Raw genomic sequence first — 17,665 nt, 5'->3', positions numbered from 1 at the left:
TGATTTGCATCTCTCGTATAATTAGTGTCTTTGAGCATGTTTTCATATGTCTTTCGGCCTTCTGTATGTCCTCTTTCGAAAAGTGTCTATCTAGGTCCCTTGCCCATTTTTTGATTGGATTGTTTATCTTCCTATTGTTAAGTTTCATGAGTTCCCTGTAAATGTTGGAGATTAAACCCTTATCAGTGATATCATTGGCAAATATGTTCTCCCATGTAGTGGGTCTTCTTGTTGTTTTGTTGATGGTTTCCTTTGCTGTGCAAAAGCTTTTTATTTTGATGTAGTCCCATTTGTTTATTTTCTCTTTAGTTTCCATTGCCCTAGGAGCATTATCAGAGAAGAAATTCCTTCGGCATATGTTTGCGATTTCGCTGCCTGTGGATTCCTCTAGTATTTTTATGGTTTCCCGTCTTACGTTTAAGTCTTTTATCCATTTTGAGTTTATTTTTGTGTATGGTGTAAATTGGTGGTCTAGTTTCATCTTTTTGCATGTATCTGTCCAATTTTCCCAACACCATTTATTGAGGAGACTGTCTTGACTCCATTATGCTCTTGCCTCCTTTGTCAAATATTAATTGGGCATAGTGGTTTGGGTCAATTTCTGGGTTCTCTATTCTATTCCATTGATCTATATGTCTGTTCTTGTGCCAGTACCAAGCTGTTTTAAGAACAGTGGCTTTGTAATACAGTTTGATATCTGGTATTGAGATCCCACCTACTTTGTTCTTCTTTCATAGGATTGCTGCAGCTATTCAAGGTCTTTTTTTATTCCAGATGAATTATACTGTACATAGAGAACCCTAAAGACTCCATCAAAAAATTATTAGACAATAAATGAATTCAGCAATGTAGCAGGATACAAAATTAATGCCAAGAAATCCATGGCATTTCTTTACACCAATAGTGAACTTAAAGAGAGTGAGACTAAAAAAGCAATCCCATTTACCATCGCACCAAAAAAATTAAGATACCTAGGAATAAACTTAACTAAGGAGGTAAAAGACTTATATGCGAAAAACTACAGGACACTGAAAAAAGAGATAGAGGAAGACATAAACAGATGGAAGAACATACCGTGTTCATGGATTGGTAGAATCAACATCATCAAAATGTCCATACTACCCAAAGCAATCTATAGATTCAATGCAATCCCCATTAAATTACCAACAGCATATTTCACAGATCTAGAACGAACGTTCTTCTTTATTTCTTATAGTATTAAGCAATTTATTTTTAGTTAATAGGATAAAATATCATCTTGTGTTCTTAAAAAGGAACAATTTCTTCTACATTTACTTTGCCTAATTATATAGCTCAAGATACAGATTAAATGGGTTATTTCTATGATTAGGACAGCTTCTCCAGTTTGCGGGGGAACATTAAGATTCAGTATAGAACAAGACAGAGTATTTATTCCCTAACCACATCTCCATATTTGTCTCTATTAAGGAAAAAGTTTTTAGCAGAACTAAAATTGTTAGCAAGCACATTTTTTTTGTCCCAAAAAGCTTGTTCTCCTCCCCCTGCCCCTTTATCCTATGCATATGTGCAAAGTCTACCAATATGTATTCTGTGGGCACCTCAGCTTTAGGCTGTTATCCACCAAATTCATGGACAGGTCACTTATTTTTTTCCAAGTTAGCAATCTTATAAATGGTAATTAGGTTCGTGGACTATTGTAGAAGTCTTGAGCATCCATGCCCTTATTAACCAAGATTCATTAATTAACATTTCACCACACTTGTATAATTCACCATTCCTTTTCTTTCACTCAATGTGTGTTTATATGTTTGGATGCTAAAGGTAGGTTTATACAAAAATACTTACATTTGCTTAATCATTTTGAGAAATAAGTTGTCATATGTCAATTTATTCTTGACTTAAATTGAAACAGTTTGAATCTGTCACACTCCTCTCAGGATTTAGCCTCTAGTTGTCAACCCTCTTTCAAGGAGTCTGTCTGTCCTCTTTGCTACTTCTAACATCTTTGATTCAAGGCACTCAAGATCTCCTACCTTAGGACAAAGAGTTTGTGCCCAGGAAACAATTTAAAATGTCATTCATCTTATTTTTATTCTTTTGTGATACGTAGAATGTGGTAATCATTTTTTTTTGTTTTCACTAGGTTCTGCAACCATGCTTAGTTTTATTTAAATCCTTATTTACTTCTCCCAGCAACCCTGTAAACTAATTGATAATACATCCATTAATAGAAAAGGAAACAGATGCATTAATGTTAGATAATTTACCCCGGATCATACAGTCAGGATTCAAACTCAGGGTAGCTAATTATGAAGCTCATGCTATTTCAGGACATACAGTTTTTGGAAACATTTCATCTACTTTTAGGATTATAAGAAATGAGCTTTCCTATTCATGACAGATTATTTTATGCCTCTGTTAGTCTTTATTATGACTACTATTTGACTTCTTTGAAGAAATAACTCACTGGCTACATTTTACTCATCTGAAAGTTTATCTATTGTAGCACAGAAACAACCATAGCTAATACATAAATGAATGGGTGAGACTGTGTTCCAATAAAAATATTTTTGAAACAGGCCCAATTTGACCTGCAAATTGTTGACCCTTTGTATAAATCATTATCTTATATGCCCATTACAATTTATATGCCAAGGAAATTTATAAGGAACACTGTTAAGAGACATATGAATACCCAGTTCCTCTCATGTATTTGTTTGTATATGTACAGTGACCAGTTTCATACGTGCCTTCTATATGAGAAAAAGCAGATGAAGTAATAAATACAGCAGATGCCTGAAAATATTATATGAAAGGCAGTTTTGCACTGAGCAGGGAACATCCTAAAAGACTGTTATTTAAAGGAAAATTTCAAGGTACATGACCCCTGGCCTCAAACATGTGGTAATAATATGTCCCATCCAGCACACTGAGCCATATTTTGATTGCTATTTGAGGAATGTTGAATGTGCCTAGTCTGGGCAAAAAAGAAAGAAAAACACAAAGCATACATGACAATGAAATGTCAATACCACTTTGACATAATCAGATCCATTGCTAAAGGGTTGCTATAGAAATAGAAAGAATACATGTGCTATTTACATTTATATTGATTTCCTCAATTTTATCACTTCTCCTAGATTATTATTTTAAGGGGTACTGTTTCTCCTTTATGTCTGATAATTACATCTTTCTTCTTTATTTTTTTTCATCCTCACCCAGAGATATGTTTATTAATTTTAGAGAGGGAGGAAGGGAAAGAAAGAGAGAAACATCAATCAGTTGCCTTCCCATTTACACCCTAACCAGGGATCAAACCTGCAACCTAGGTATGTGCCCTGACCTGGAATCGAACCATCAACCTTATGGTGTATGGGAGGACATTCCAACCAATTGAGCAACCAGCCAGGGCCACATCTTTCTTAATCTGTTGAACCTTGTATCTGTTGGAATTTGTGCACTTAATGCTAAATAATTACATTAATAATACTATATAGTCTTTTCATGTACACATCATATTATCTGGTGATTGAAATTTTCTTTTCACTTTTCTCCTTTATCAAGAAGGTATCACCTCTGTTCCAAGAAGAATTTACCTTTTGAGGAGTCTGGAAAAAAAATTTTAATTATGAGCATTTCTAAAAGATAGAATGATCTTTACCTATTTTAGTACTTTGAGTACTTAATGTATGCTTCAGCATTGTTTTTTGTTGTTTTTTTTATTCTTTATTGATTAAAGTATTACATATGTCTTCCTCTCCCTGGCCACTCCCACCCCCTCGCACATGCCCTCATCTTCCTAGTGTCTGTGTCCATTGGTTATGCTTATATGCATGCATTCAAGTTTTTTGGTTGATCTCTTATCTACCACCCCACCCCACCCCCCTTCCCCTGCTTTCCCTCTGAGGTTTGACGGTCTGTTCAATGCTTCTCTGTCTATGGATCTATTTTTGTTCATCAGTTTATGTTGTTCATTATATTACACAAATGAGTGAGATCATGTGATGTTTATCTTTCTCTAACTGGCTTATTTCGCTTAGCATAATGCTGTCCATGCCCATCCATGCTGTTTGTGCTTCAGCATTGTTGAATAGGCTTTTAAGAAAAATGAACTATCAAGTGAAGATGAAAAGACAATATAAAACATATGAGATGCAGCAAAAGCAGTAATCAGAGGGAAATTTATAGTTGTAAATGCCTACATTAAAAAGAAGACAGGCCCTGGCTACTGTGGCTAAGAGGTTAGCGTCAGCCCGAGCATCTAAGTGTCTTGGATTCCATTCCCTATCAAGGGCATATACCTGGGTTGCGGTTCTCTTCCTGCCCCCAGTTGGGGTGCATGCGGGAGGCAACCAGTCTATGTGTGTCTCCACATCAATGTTTCTCTGTCTTCCCCCACCCCTTTCACTCTCCAAAAAGCAATGGGAAAAATACCCTCATGTGAGGATTAACGAAATAAATAAGTAAATGAGTAAATCAGTAAACAGGCTATGGCAGTTTGCCTTAGTGGTTAGAGTGTCGTCCCGTGGACTTAAGGGTCAGGAGCATGTATGTACCTAGGCACATGACTTAATTGCAGCATATGCAGTAGAGTAGTAGGGTGTGATCACTCTTAACCTTTCAATTTGAGTTAGCACAAATGTGGTGTTGAAAACTACTCTGCAGTAATCTGACATATTGTCCTCCATTTCATTTTACAAGAGACTTTGATAAACTGAAAATATATCCAGAATCTGTGTCAGGGACCATAAGGAGGATATTCAAACCCTTCAGGAGACACTGTTGAAGATGACACCTTATCTAATCACTGTTTAAGTGTGGGAATTTTTGGTGATTCCTACCAAAGGAATAGCTAGTCTTGAAAATACTGGTGGTCTTCAAACAATGAGAGCTATCCAGAAAGAGAATAGGAAAGGAACAAAATTGACGCATGTGTGGTCATGAAAGCATTCAAGCAAAGACTGGGTGGCCCCCTTTTTTTTTTCTTTAACATTCTTGATGATGAATGGGTAGAGCCACATAGTAACTAAAGTGTCTTTCAATCTTAAGATTATATGGATCCACATAATTATTAGAAAGTAGGCCATCCACGGATGGGGGGGAAAGAAATATATGCTTAAACAAATGGTGTAATTGAACTCAAATAAGTACTTATTGGATGCTTCTTAAATTCAAAACATTGTTGAAGGTACTATAAATAATAATTTAGAAGTATTGAAATTTTCAGGTTTGGGTCATTATCAGTGGGAACATAACTTGTTTCCTTGGCCTTGTTTTATAGTCTAGTCTCCTGAGACAAGATCTAGGGCTTGGTAGCCCAGCACAGCTGTCTTCTTCAGGAAAACCTGGGACACCATACTACTCCTTCTCCACCACAAGTTCCAGGAGAAGACCACTGCACGACTCTGCGGCACTTGGTGAGTGTCTCACAGACAAACCCCATCCTACAAATGCTTCTCCCCACCCTTAGTCTCTTCTGGCTAAGAAATTTGATTTCTTGGGTACCATGTTGATATTGGGGCTTATTTACATAAAATAATATATCTATTAGATATTTAATAAACAATTTAATACTGTTGTTTGGTCATCAGTATAGGAGGGACTAAATAACAAAAAACAAAACTTAAAAATGGAACTAGTTTTTCCTCATAAAAATGTCTGCTCATGTTTTTTTTTTCTGCTCATATTTTTTACTAAAATTGACATAATGCTGAACAGTTTACAAAGTGGTTTTATATACATTCTCATCTCATCAATACAACGTCCTGCTAGGTAGTGGATACAGTACTAGATTGAACATAAAACTGAGGCTCAAAAGAGGACACATTCATATAATTAGTAGGTGATTTACACAGGATAAAATTTAAGATTTTCTGACTCCAAGTTCAACGTTCTTTGCATATTAATTGCTTCTACTCCCCACATTTTCTAAAAATGAGGTAAAAGTAAAAATGTAAAATTAATCATATTAAAGTGTACAGTGGCATTTAGTATATTCACAATGCTGTGCAACTGTTATCTCTGTCTAGTTCCAAAACATCACCTTAAAAGGAAACACAGGCCTGGCCAGTGTGGCTCAGTGGCTGAGCGTCGATCTATGAACCAGGAGGTCATTGTTTGATTTCCAGTCAGGACACATGCCAAGGTTACAGGCTTGATCCCAGGAGGCAGCCAATCAGTGATTCTCTGTCATCATTGATGCTTCTATCCCTCTCTCCCTCTCCCTTCCTTTCTCTGTAATCAATAAAAACATTTTAAAAAATGCAAACCACCTTTAAAAAGGAAAAAAAAAAAAGATAGTACCTATTAAGCATTCAACTCTCATTTTCTTTATACATTGCCTAACCAAGCCAATCTATTTTGTGTTGCTACTTACAGCAAGTTTCAGGTGTATTCTGATGCCTTATCTAATCACTGTTTGTGGCATTTTTGGTGATTCCTACCAAAGAATCCTATACAGGAAAATTGAAGTTGTAAAGCATGTTTATATTAAGGTAGACCAGCTTGTAAAAAAATATATAATGTAGGCTTTGCAGACGCCGCCACCCCGGAGCCGCCGGTGACCAGCCATGGTGAACCCCACTGTGTTCTTCGACATCGCTGTCGACGGCGAGCCCTTGGGCCGCGTCTCCTTCGAGCTGTTTGCAGAAAAAGTTCCAAAGACAGCAGAAATCTTCCGTGCTCTGAGCACTGGGGAGAAAGGATTTGGTTATAAAGGTTCCTGCTTTCACAGAATTATTCCGGGATTTATGTGCCAGGGTGGTGACTTCACATGCCATAATGGCACAAGTGGCAAGTCCATCTATAGGAAGAAATTTGAGGATGAGAACTTCATTCTAAAACATACAGGTCCTGGCATCTTGTCCATGGCAAATGCTGGACCTAACACAAATGGTTCCCAAATTTTTATCTGCACGGCCAAGCCTGAGTGGTTGGAAGGCAAGCATGTGGTCTTCGGCCAGGTGAAAGACGGCATGGATATTGTGACAGCCATGGAGCCCTTGGGGTCCAGGAATGGCAAGACCAGCAAGAAGATCACCATTGCTGACTGTGGACAACTCTAATAAATTTGACTTGTGTTTTATTTTAACCATCAGACCATTCCTTCTGTAGCTCAGGAGAGCACCCCTTCACCCCGATTTGTTTGGAATGTTCTATAATCTTTGTGCTCTTGCCACAGTTCATTGGGTTCCATAATTTCCTTACCCCTTCCCAGTCTGGCTGGATTGCAGAGTTAAGTTTATGATTATGAAAAAAAAACTAAACAGTTGTCTGTCAAAAAATATATATAGATATAGATAGTCTACCAAAAGAAAGTATATCTACCTTGGCCAGTATGTTCAGTGGTTAGAGCATCAGCCTGTCCACTGAAGGGTCTTGAGTTCTATTCTCAGTCAAGGGCGTGTACCTGGGTTGCAGGTTCAATCCCCAGCCCCAATGAGGGCATGTGGGAAAGCAACCAATTGATGTGTTTCTCTCACATCAATGTTTCTCTCTCCCTCTCCCTCCCATCCACTCTCTAAAAATCAAGGGGAAAATATCCTCAGGTGAGTATTAACAACAAAAGTATGTTATAGTTATTTATTCCACAAATATTTGTTGACTGCCTCCAATTCCACAAATATTTGTTGTCTGTTTCCAATTTATATATCTACCTCTGTCAAACCGATATTTTGGTGAAATATCCCTAGTTTCTGGGTCTAAAGTATGCTTTGAGGGTAACAAAGGGCACAATAATGGATTGTCATGTTCAGCAGAGAGCTGTGATTAGTTGTGCCCAGCTCTCAGTATTGTGGGTGATTTATGAAAAAAATTAATTGTAAAGTGTCTTTTCTCCATCTCCACTTTTGTTTCCCACCAAATGAGTTAGGGTAGGAGCATTCATTTGAGTCTAGATATGTTATTGCCACTCTAGAAAATAATTTGTTAGTATGTTACGTGAGTGAGTGTAACAAAAAACACTACTATAGACCAATATACTATTACTAAAAGTTCAGGGATAAAATGAACTATTGAAATAACTAGAAAGGGAGGGGATAAATTTCATAAAAACTCAAATTTTTCAGAAATTAGTGCTTATATCTTACTCATTTTCATGTTGATTATGATAGATACTGTTTATTGTTTCCATGTCAGGTACTATGGTAACAATAAACAGTATCTGTCACAATCAAAATCTATGAGATTGTAATATTAACCTCTTGTTAGAAATGAGGAACCAAGACTGAGGAAGCTAAATAACTTATTTTATACTAGAGGCCCCGTGCACGAATTCATGCATGGGTGGGATCCTGACGGGGGTGAGGAGGGCTGGGACATGATCAGCCCTCCAGGCTGGCGGTAGGATGCCCTTGCCAGCCCAGGATCCAGATCCATCCCGCTGACATTTGCGCCAGTTGTCAGGAGCCACCTGGCAACCACTTTTATATTGTTTCTTCCTTACTGAGCATCTAGGGAGGGGAAGGTGGTTGCGGTGCCCGAGGCCGACTTCCAGGAGGCCGGCCACACTGTCAGGATCATGCCAGCGATGCTGGTCCATTGGTGCCTGGCCTGTTCTCTGGAGATTGGACCTGCAGGACTACTGAGGGAGTGAATGGCTGCCGCTGGGCTGGTGGGCCGCTGGGACTGGTCAGTCAGCTGAGCGGCGCTGCGCTGTGGGAGTGCACTGACCACCAGGGGGCAACTCCTGCATTGAGCGTCTGCCCCCTGGTGGTCAGTGCGCATCATTGCAACCGGTCAGTCTGGTTGTTCCAATCGTTTGGTCGTTTGGTCACTTAAGCTATTATCTGTATAGATAGCTAAGACTTAGGGAGGCCCACTCATGTCCTGTATGTATACCATTTAGTGGATCATTATTATTCTATTCTTCATTGTTATTTCTTAGTCTTAGTCACTCTTACTTGGCATTGCTGTTATTCATAAAATCTCAGAGTTAAAAGGAACTCAGAGATCATCTACACCAATCTCAGCATCTTCTTAAACAATTTAGATACTTTAGGCAGTCAACATTCTGCAAAACAGTAACAAATACTCTGGTTTCTCTTTAGATCGCATAAATCTTTTGCCTTTTACTAAAGATTTTCATAGAGAGGAACAATTCTGAGTTTTGAACCAATTTTTGAGGCCTTGAATCTGCAAGGTTAAAAAAACAATATCCAGTTTATAATCATTTTGCCAGATTTAATGTAAACCTAATACTAATGGCTAAAATTTATTGTGTCACTCTCTTTAGGCACTGCCGTGAACCTGTTTCATGTATTATCTTTATTACAATAACTCCAGGAGGTATATCCCACTTTTCCATCTTAGGTAACTGAAGTTCAAGAGGTGAAGTAACTTGCCTAAGCTCACATAGTTGCTATATGATGAATCTGAAATTTTAATCCAGCCAGCTTACTCTCTTAACTATAACACTTTGAACCCTTCCAAAAGTGAAGTGGGAATTCCAAAGTCATGATTTTAAATGTCACATTATGTATGTGATTGTATAGTGGCAACTAATGAAGAAATCAAAATATGTGAAAATGTTCTACTTAGTCCTGAACTAAATAGCAATATCTTCTAATAATTACCCTATAATGGAATGATGGGCTCCAAACTAATAGGAGCAGTACATTGGAATCTCTTGGTTTAGAGTGGCTTTTGCTCAAGGGATGCTGTATTAGTTGTGAAGAGTCGGGTCCTAGAAAAGTTTCACACAAAAAACGGAAATTTTGCCTGTAAATTTTATAAGTATAGAGTGTGCCAGATGTTTATTTTTGGCACTTTGTTTTAAGGAAATATAGGCTGCCTGTTGGGTTAGTGACTTGGGTGCCAATGAATGCTTTTTCCCTTTTTATTGTATAAAATTTTTCCACGTGCTACTTATAAAGTTGTGCTTTGTAACCTCCTGGGTTATTTACTGTAAAGATTCCCACCCTGGATACAAGAAACCAAGATGGCGGCATAGGTAAACACCTGAAATTGCTGCCGCACAACCACTTCAAAAATACAACTAAAAGACAAAACGAACATCATCCAGAACCACTGGAAGGCTGGCTGAGTGGAAATTCTACAACTAGAAGGAAAGAGAAAAGCACAGAGACTCAGAGGAGGTGCAGAAGTAAAGTGCAGAGGTACGGAGGCACACACGGAAAGGGCTGGCAACTGAGGACACGGTTGTCTTTTTCAATCAGGAGGGAGTCACGAGCTCCCGACTGCTCTGAACTCCAGTTCCGGGCGAGTCTCTGGGGACCCAGACTCATACAGGGAGAAACTGAACTGTCTGGCATCCGGCAGAACTCAAGGCGGCTTTCTCTCAGAGGTGCTTGCAGCAGTACTGCAGGACACTGAGACCCAGGGCCTCTTAGGGCAGGGCTGAGGATCAGCCATAGCTGTTTGCTCCGCCCTGTTGATTCCTGAGACCCCGCCCCACCCAAGCTGTGCACAGAGGCTTTTGCATATGAATGGCCTGGCCCTTTGCAATCTAAAATTACCTAACCAACTGCAGCTGGGTCAGAGAGACCCAGAACATCCAAAAGAAGGCCCAAGGCCCCACAGCAGCTTGCATTGCTTCACAGCTGGGCCTCACCTGGGCACCTCCAAACCCCAAACAAAGAAGAGGAATCTGAAGATCTCTCCATAGCTCCTGCTGGGTAGCCTCAGGCAGAGGCTAAATTAGCACCTCCTTAAAGATCCAAGAGCCAGTGTACCCAGTGGTCAGAGTGGGACCATCCAGATTACAACTCCTCAGATCCATAAGGGACACACTCAGGGGGCAGACTCAGTGAGCACCAAAGCCCCACTGAAGCAAGTCTTGCCCCAGAAGAGTGACTCCAGCACAGAAGTTCTCCCACCATAGACACAGCTTCATTCTCACATCCAATTGGCCTGAAGGTCAATTCCTCCCAGTGATACCAACAACAATCAAGGCTTAACTACAACAAGACTGTGCACACAGCCCACAAAGGGGTGCACCAAGAGTGTCCACCTCAGGTAACTGGGGAGGCTGAGCCACTGGGCCCTATAGGACACCTAGCACAGAAAGCCACTCTATCAACACAGGGAAGCAGCCAAAATGCGGAGACAAAGAAACAGGTCACAAATGACAGAAATGGAGGAAAGCAAACTACTGGATATAGAGGTCAAAACCACAGTTATAAGGTTTTTCAAGAATTTTCTAGAAACCGCCGATAAATTTAGTGAGACCCTCGATAAATCTAGTGAGACCCTCGAAGATATGTAAAAGGACCAACTAGAAATTAAGCATGCACTGACTGAAATAAAGAATATTATACAGAGATCCAACAGAAGAATAGAGGATCGCAAGAATCAAGTCAAAGATTTGAAGTAAAAAGAAGCAAAAAACACCCAACTGGAAAAACAAAAAGAAAAAAGAATCCAAAAATATGAAGATAGTGTAAGGAGCCTCTGGGACAACTTCAAGCGTACCAACATCTGAATTACAGGGGTGCCAGAAGAAGAGAGAGAGCAAGATATTGAAAACCTTTTTGAAGAAATAATGACAGAAAACTTCCCCTACCTGGTCAAAGAAATAGACTTACAAGTCCAGGAAGCACAGAGAACCCCAAACAAAAGGAATCCAAAGAGGACCACACCAAGACACACCATAATTAAAATGCCAAGGGCAAAAGACAAAGAGAGAATCTTAAAAGCAGCAAGAGAAAAACAGTTAGTTACCTACAAGGGAGTACCCATACAACTGTCAGCTGATTTCTCAACAGAAACTATGCAGGCCAAGAGGGAGTAACAAGAAATATACAAAGTGATGAATAGCAAGAACCTACAGCCAAGATTACTTTACCCAGCAAGGCTATCATTTAGAATTGAAGGTCAGATAAAGAGCTCTACAGATAAGAAAAAGCTAAAGGAGTTCATCAGCACCAAACCAGTATTATATGAAATGCTGAAAGGTATCCTTTAAGAAGAGGAAGAAGAAGAAAAAGGTAAAGATAAAAATTATGAACAACAAATACATATCTATCAAGTGAATCTAAAAATCAAGTGAATAAATATCTGATGAACAGAATAACTTGGTGAATGTATAGAATTCAGGGGCATAGAAAGGGAGTGGACTCACAATTCTCGGCGGTGGAAGGGGTGTGGGGGTGCGGGAAGAGACTGGACAAAAATTGTACACCTATGGTTGAGGACAGGGGTGGGGGTAAGGCAGAGGGTGGGGTGGGAACTGGGTGGAGGGGAGCTATGGGGGGAAAAAGAGGAACAACTGTAATAATCTGAACAATAAAGATTTAATTTTAAAAACAAAAAACAAAACAACGTCATACAAAATGAAAAAAAAAAAAAAGATTCCCACCTCGACTTTAAATGGGTTTCATTCTTAAACAACTCCATGTCTTTCATATCATCTGTGACCCAGGAAAATACCATGCTTGTTTAATTCCCATTAAAATAAATTATACTTTACATTCGCTTTCTTCTGCTTTCTTCTCTTTAATAGTAAACACTTCTGAAAAATCCTGAATTTGATCCATTTTTTGTGACATATTAGAAAGCTGTACTTATCACCCATTTTTTTTTACAATAAATAACAAGTTTTAAATTTTAAATTTTACAGATAGTAAAATTAAAATACCAAGTAAGGCTGAGTAGGCATATGAAAGTATTCATGTTTCCATTTATACTAATAAATCATTTATGTCTTAGAAAGAAATATACTTTCTTTGTGTAGTTATTTCTTGGAAATAGATATAAACATCCAAGGGTAAATTGTACCATAATTGGTGCTGAAGTTGCAGTTGTAACCACACATTGTTAAAGTAAACTGGTTTCTCAGTGTGATGTGAATTTATGTCTCTGTTAAGGAATTATGTTATGAAAATCACCTCCTGCACGGAATACCCCTCTGCAAATGAAACTGAGATAAATGATGTAAAGTGCCTAGTGTAGAGTCTAGACATAGTAATTGGTACTTAAGAAATGTTAATTCCCTTTCCTCACATATGCTTATTGGTTTGTTGTTTTCTTTCTTATTTCACTTTGCTTGCTGTCATCTTTCCAAATTTATGGAATATGTATTTCAGAATATATCACTTCATTAGGACCTATTCTGCACTGGAACCAGTTGTGAAGAATGAGCCCCCATCCCTATATTCACTTGCTTACTCCTAAATATTGGAAAACAAGAGAGACAGTAGGAGGAAAAATTATTTCCTGTTCATTTGAAGTCTGATTTTTTCTAATACAAATGCTGATGAAATATACTGTTTTTTATGTGCAGATCCTTTGCAAGCAAAGAAAGTCAGAAAGGTGCCTCCTGGTTTGCCTTCTTCTGTAAGTACCCATTTTTTTGACTTTGTGGTAAACAAACTGATTTCAGATATTCAGTATTTGCTGGGTATAAGGATATATTCGACTGGTGTCATTAAGCACACTTCACACAATCAGTTTGCTGCTTAACGGAACCATGCATTGAGATAAATCTGCATTTAATGTTAGGTTTTTAGATTTCTCTGCAATGATTTGTAGCTTACTCTTAGGCTTTTACTCCATGTCCCTGTCATTTGAATTCCCCTCTTGGGAAGAGGACTAGGCCAGTAGCTGTCAAAGAAGATCTCCTGTACAGGTCTTTTGATGTTTAATTAGTCATTATGTTGCTGAACAGGAGGACAGACAGAGATTAATAGCTGAGAATCTTAGAAATTTACATTTGTAATAATCCCAGTGGAGCTAAAGACATTAAGATTCGGAGGACATGTTCGGCTCAGCTTGCCTCAGTAGGACTGAGGTTATTAATATGCATAAATCACCAAGTCAGATGTTCATTGTGAAGCCCTTGTGGATTTTAAAGCCTTCATTAAGCCTTTCCTAACTTCAGCCTAGCATCAGGAAAGCTTTCAAGCAACTAGTTTGTTGATCCCTCTTTGCTCCAAAATGTATCCTTTGAGAATTAAGAGTGTTCATGAAGGAGGTTGGAAAGATTTGGTGAACAATTATTAATGGTCATGATAATCTAATGCTGTAGGGGTGTTTATGCTATTAAATATACTTTATTCTTTTAAAGAGTAAAAGTATTTGTAAATTAACCTACATCATAAATCCACCTACAATTTAAAAATCCCTGGTGTGAGGAGGGAAGATATTTTTTCCTTTCCCTTTGCTTAAAGCAAATGGGGAGTGGGGCCTCAATCCAAAAGCCTGGTAGGGTACATCTCTTTGTTGTGTAAATGGATGTTGGGCTTTTATTTGGCAGTACTTAACACATGGGCGCAGGTGCTGCTGGATGAGTCACCGCTCATCGAAGTATACGCAGAATGGAATATCCGGCTTGGCAAGTCGTAATCTAGAAGAAGCAGCATGGATTTGAGCTTTTCATTTTTTATTGAGGCTGAAGTAGAGATACCATCTTTTGGTTGTTTGCTTTCCTTCTTTCCTGTGTTCTTCCCCCGCCTTCTCTTCCATGTGATACATGAAAACTCAAATTTGAAATCCTCTTTGAAAATCAGTTCCAGATGGATCTGAGTTTTATGCAGCCTAGGGCAGCTGTGCTCTGAACCTGCAGCCTACCTGTAAGGTTGGGTTGCAGCTGCAGGCATTCTTAAAAGCTTTTGCTTGCGTAAGCACTTGGGCCACTAGAGGCTGAATAGCTGCTTGATAAACAAAATGAACACAATGCCTCAAATCATTATTCCGGAAGACAGAAATTTTTTTTCAGCAGCAGCTAAAAATAGTTGGGCAATTTACATTTTAACAGTTGTGTACTATGCAGGGATAGGTGGTTCAACCATAGAACACATGATTTCTGCTAGATTAACAGAAATCATATTTAAAACTGACAGAATTGCTAAAACATGTAACTGCAATTTTCTTGTAATTTATTGTTATAATTCTATAAGAATAGTAAAAGTTAAATTACGTATCAATATTTAGTAGAACTACACAGGTAAGGAAAAAAACCACATTAATACATGCAGAATTCATCTATTTCTTCTTAGTGTGAGATCAGTTTTAAGAAACAATTTATTTTTAGTGTTTCATAGTTCTTTCATTTTTAAGCCAAAAGGGCAAAATGGATAGAACAGCCTGGAAGGCGAATAGACACTGGAGGTCACTAGCATTCCCAATTATAACAGCATTCACCATATTGTCTCAGGTGTTCAGGAGGAGCCTCAGAGATGGAGAAATTCTGACAAAACCTTGATTCCTTTGAGAACCATTAGGAAATTTCAAAAGTCAAGCCTATTTATATATTGTATTACTAGTTACCTTATTAGGGATTTATTTGATAGTTTTACAGAACAGAATAGAATTCAGTATTTTTAGTTCTGTATTTAACATCAACTTCAAACCTGATCGTACGACTTTGAAACCATGCTGAAAATAGTATTTACACATATTGAATGCTATCGTTAGGATATATAAATAATAAATGCATTTTAATTAATTGAAAGTATATTTTAGATTAGATTCTATGTTGAAATCTCAAGTTTTTAAAAGAAATATATTTTTAAAATCTTTGAAAACAGATGCCTTGGTAAATAATACCAAAATATACACTTCTGAGAACACTTACAGTTAATACTATTTACCTTTTCAGTGTCTAAAACAATGGGATTTAAAGTCATGGCTTTCTATTTGAATGTTTTTCCTGAAATATATGTAATTTCACTGTGTGAATTATTTTTTAAATGGGTATAAAAATGAAAATGGGCTATGTATATTTTGTTTCATGATCATTTAGATATTATACTCCCCAAACTAAGCTAGAAACTTGACAGTAACATCTCAGATTTTAAGGTTTGCTGCTTATCCACTCTATCTTTAATCTGTAAAATACACGTTACCTTTACTAAAGACACTGTGAAAGAGTTAGTGTTAGGGGATCTCTGAGCATTTCGCATTGTGGTGACAGAAATTGTCCAAGTCCCAGAGAATGTTAAAATCGCAAGTTCCATTCTCGGGCCGATGTGAGTCATTGTCTAATTGATATTGTGGCCAGGCAGCATTAAAGTGAAAGATAAGGCGCTTTGTCAGGTCCTCTGTGGAAAAGCCAAGGGTGTTAAGATGATGGAGGATCCTGGGAAAGTCCAGAAGGGAAAGTTACTGGTCTTAGCAAATGGAATGTGGTTTAAGTGAAAGGGAATATCGGTTGCGAAATGATCTAAAGGTCAGTTTCCCAGGAGAGGGTATCAATTCGATTGTTTGATCAGACCTAACAGTAACACTCATAAAAAAATAAATAATAGTCAGGGTAACTTACTACATGCAAGGCATTGATAAACTACATAATCTGACCATAGAGCATTGGTTAGAGGCCTTTTCTTTTTGTAAGCCATGGTATTATATTATTTAGGCATTATAAATACAGACCTCAGTTCCTCTATTCCTCTCTGCAGAACAACTGAATGGTAACTTCTGTCTGTGGATGAAGGTCCAATAAGGGTGTGTTGACATTATTAAAGCAGTATGTAAAATTAGGAGATTGATGTCTGCTCAAATCTACTGGCTCAGTTATTGATTGGTTGGTTGTATGACCAATCATAAAGTTATCCCTTAGGAAGCTTGGAGTGGGAAATCTGAAGTTCTTTCAGAAAATGCTAATTACTAAGGGTTTTAAAACTGATATGCTCAATACATAACCAGAAAATCGCCTGGGCTGGGTGGCTCCGTAGATTGGAGTGTCATCCTGTACACCAAAAGGTGGTGGATTTGATCCCTGATTAGGGTGCATACGGGAGGCAGCTAATCAATGTTTCTCTCTTACATAGATGTTTCTCTCTCTCTCTCTCTCTCTGCCCCCCCCCCCAACCCTCTTCTCTAAAAAAATCTATAAACATATCCTAGGGTGAGGATTTATTTTTTTTTAAAGCATGTGGGGATCGTTTTCTTCCTACTGATAAAGAAATGATGTTCTTAAGCACATTTAATTTTCTACTGGCTTCTCTAGACAGGTTGAAGTATTGAATAAGGTAGACCTTTATAGCAAAAACAGTAGAATGATGGTTAGATAATGAGAATGCAAACATACATCTTTCAGGGAAGTTACTATCTAGTATGAGAAACAAGCAGTCAGTGAATTAATTGCATTGCAATGAGGCAAGTAAAGGTGTATACCAAGTGTTCTGGAAACATGGCTTGTGAAAAGGGCATAGAGATGTGAAAAAATAAACATGTGCTCAGGCCACATCTAGAAGTATAGCATTACTGGATTCTGTACCAAGTACAACCTTTGTACTTTTCCTATAGCAGATCCATTCTCCCATTCCAAAAGAGGATTAGTGAATACATAAGACCAGTCAAGATATGAAAGGGGATAAACACTCATGGCAGTCTACCTGGATAAAGGCCTAAAGTATGCTTATGGCCAATAGATCATACAGGCATTTGTGATTAGTAAGGTTACTTGCGAGTCTCTCCAAAGGCATGGGCAGTACTTTGACTTTGTGGGGTGTTTTCCTTTAGGATTCCTGAATCTCCTCTCCCCTTCGCTAACCACCAACTCTAGTCTTTGTTCTTTGTATACTAGCCGTTTTTCATCTATATCAGATTTAAGATATAACAGTTAAGGAAATTTTGAAGCACTGAGTAGGGATTGTAGGCAGTTGTGTTTTTTCCCTTAATAATTTGTGAAAAATTGAAACATTTGCAATATATTTGTTAGCATCCTTTACAGACTCAGCGTCACTCTGTTAGAAGTGCAGGACTTACCAGGTGAGGATTTGTA

General features: G+C 38.1%; 1 protein-coding gene, 1 non-coding gene and 1 pseudogene across 5 annotated transcripts in view; all 3 read left to right on the top strand.

Moving 5' to 3' along the window:
- Positions 1-17,665, top strand: part of TCF12 (transcription factor 12) — a 349,904-nt gene that overhangs the window by 254,072 nt on the left and 78,167 nt on the right. For all 3 annotated transcript variants that reach the window (XM_023751610.1, XM_023751612.1, XM_023751611.1), the window contains exons 7-8: positions 5,264-5,399; positions 13,223-13,275. In XM_023751610.1, the coding sequence (XP_023607378.1) occupies positions 5,264-5,399; positions 13,223-13,275 (189 nt within the window). The remainder of the gene's footprint in view (positions 1-5,263; positions 5,400-13,222; positions 13,276-17,665) is intronic.
- On the top strand, positions 6,529-7,072 carry LOC106696655 (annotated as a pseudogene). The gene has a single exon (XR_001347598.2). The product of XR_001347598.2 is annotated as a peptidyl-prolyl cis-trans isomerase A pseudogene (transcript).
- On the top strand, positions 9,010-9,124 carry LOC111825395. Its single transcript, XR_002828555.1, has one exon. It is a non-coding gene; the product is annotated as a U5 spliceosomal RNA (small nuclear RNA).

Source organism: Myotis lucifugus, unplaced genomic scaffold, assembly GCF_000147115.1.
Source record: "Myotis lucifugus unplaced genomic scaffold, Myoluc2.0 scaffold_23, whole genome shotgun sequence".
Classification (NCBI taxonomy): Eukaryota; Metazoa; Chordata; class Mammalia; order Chiroptera; family Vespertilionidae; genus Myotis; species Myotis lucifugus.
Note: the sequence above shows the minus strand (reverse complement) of the source record. Positions and strands in the feature narration are given on the sequence as shown.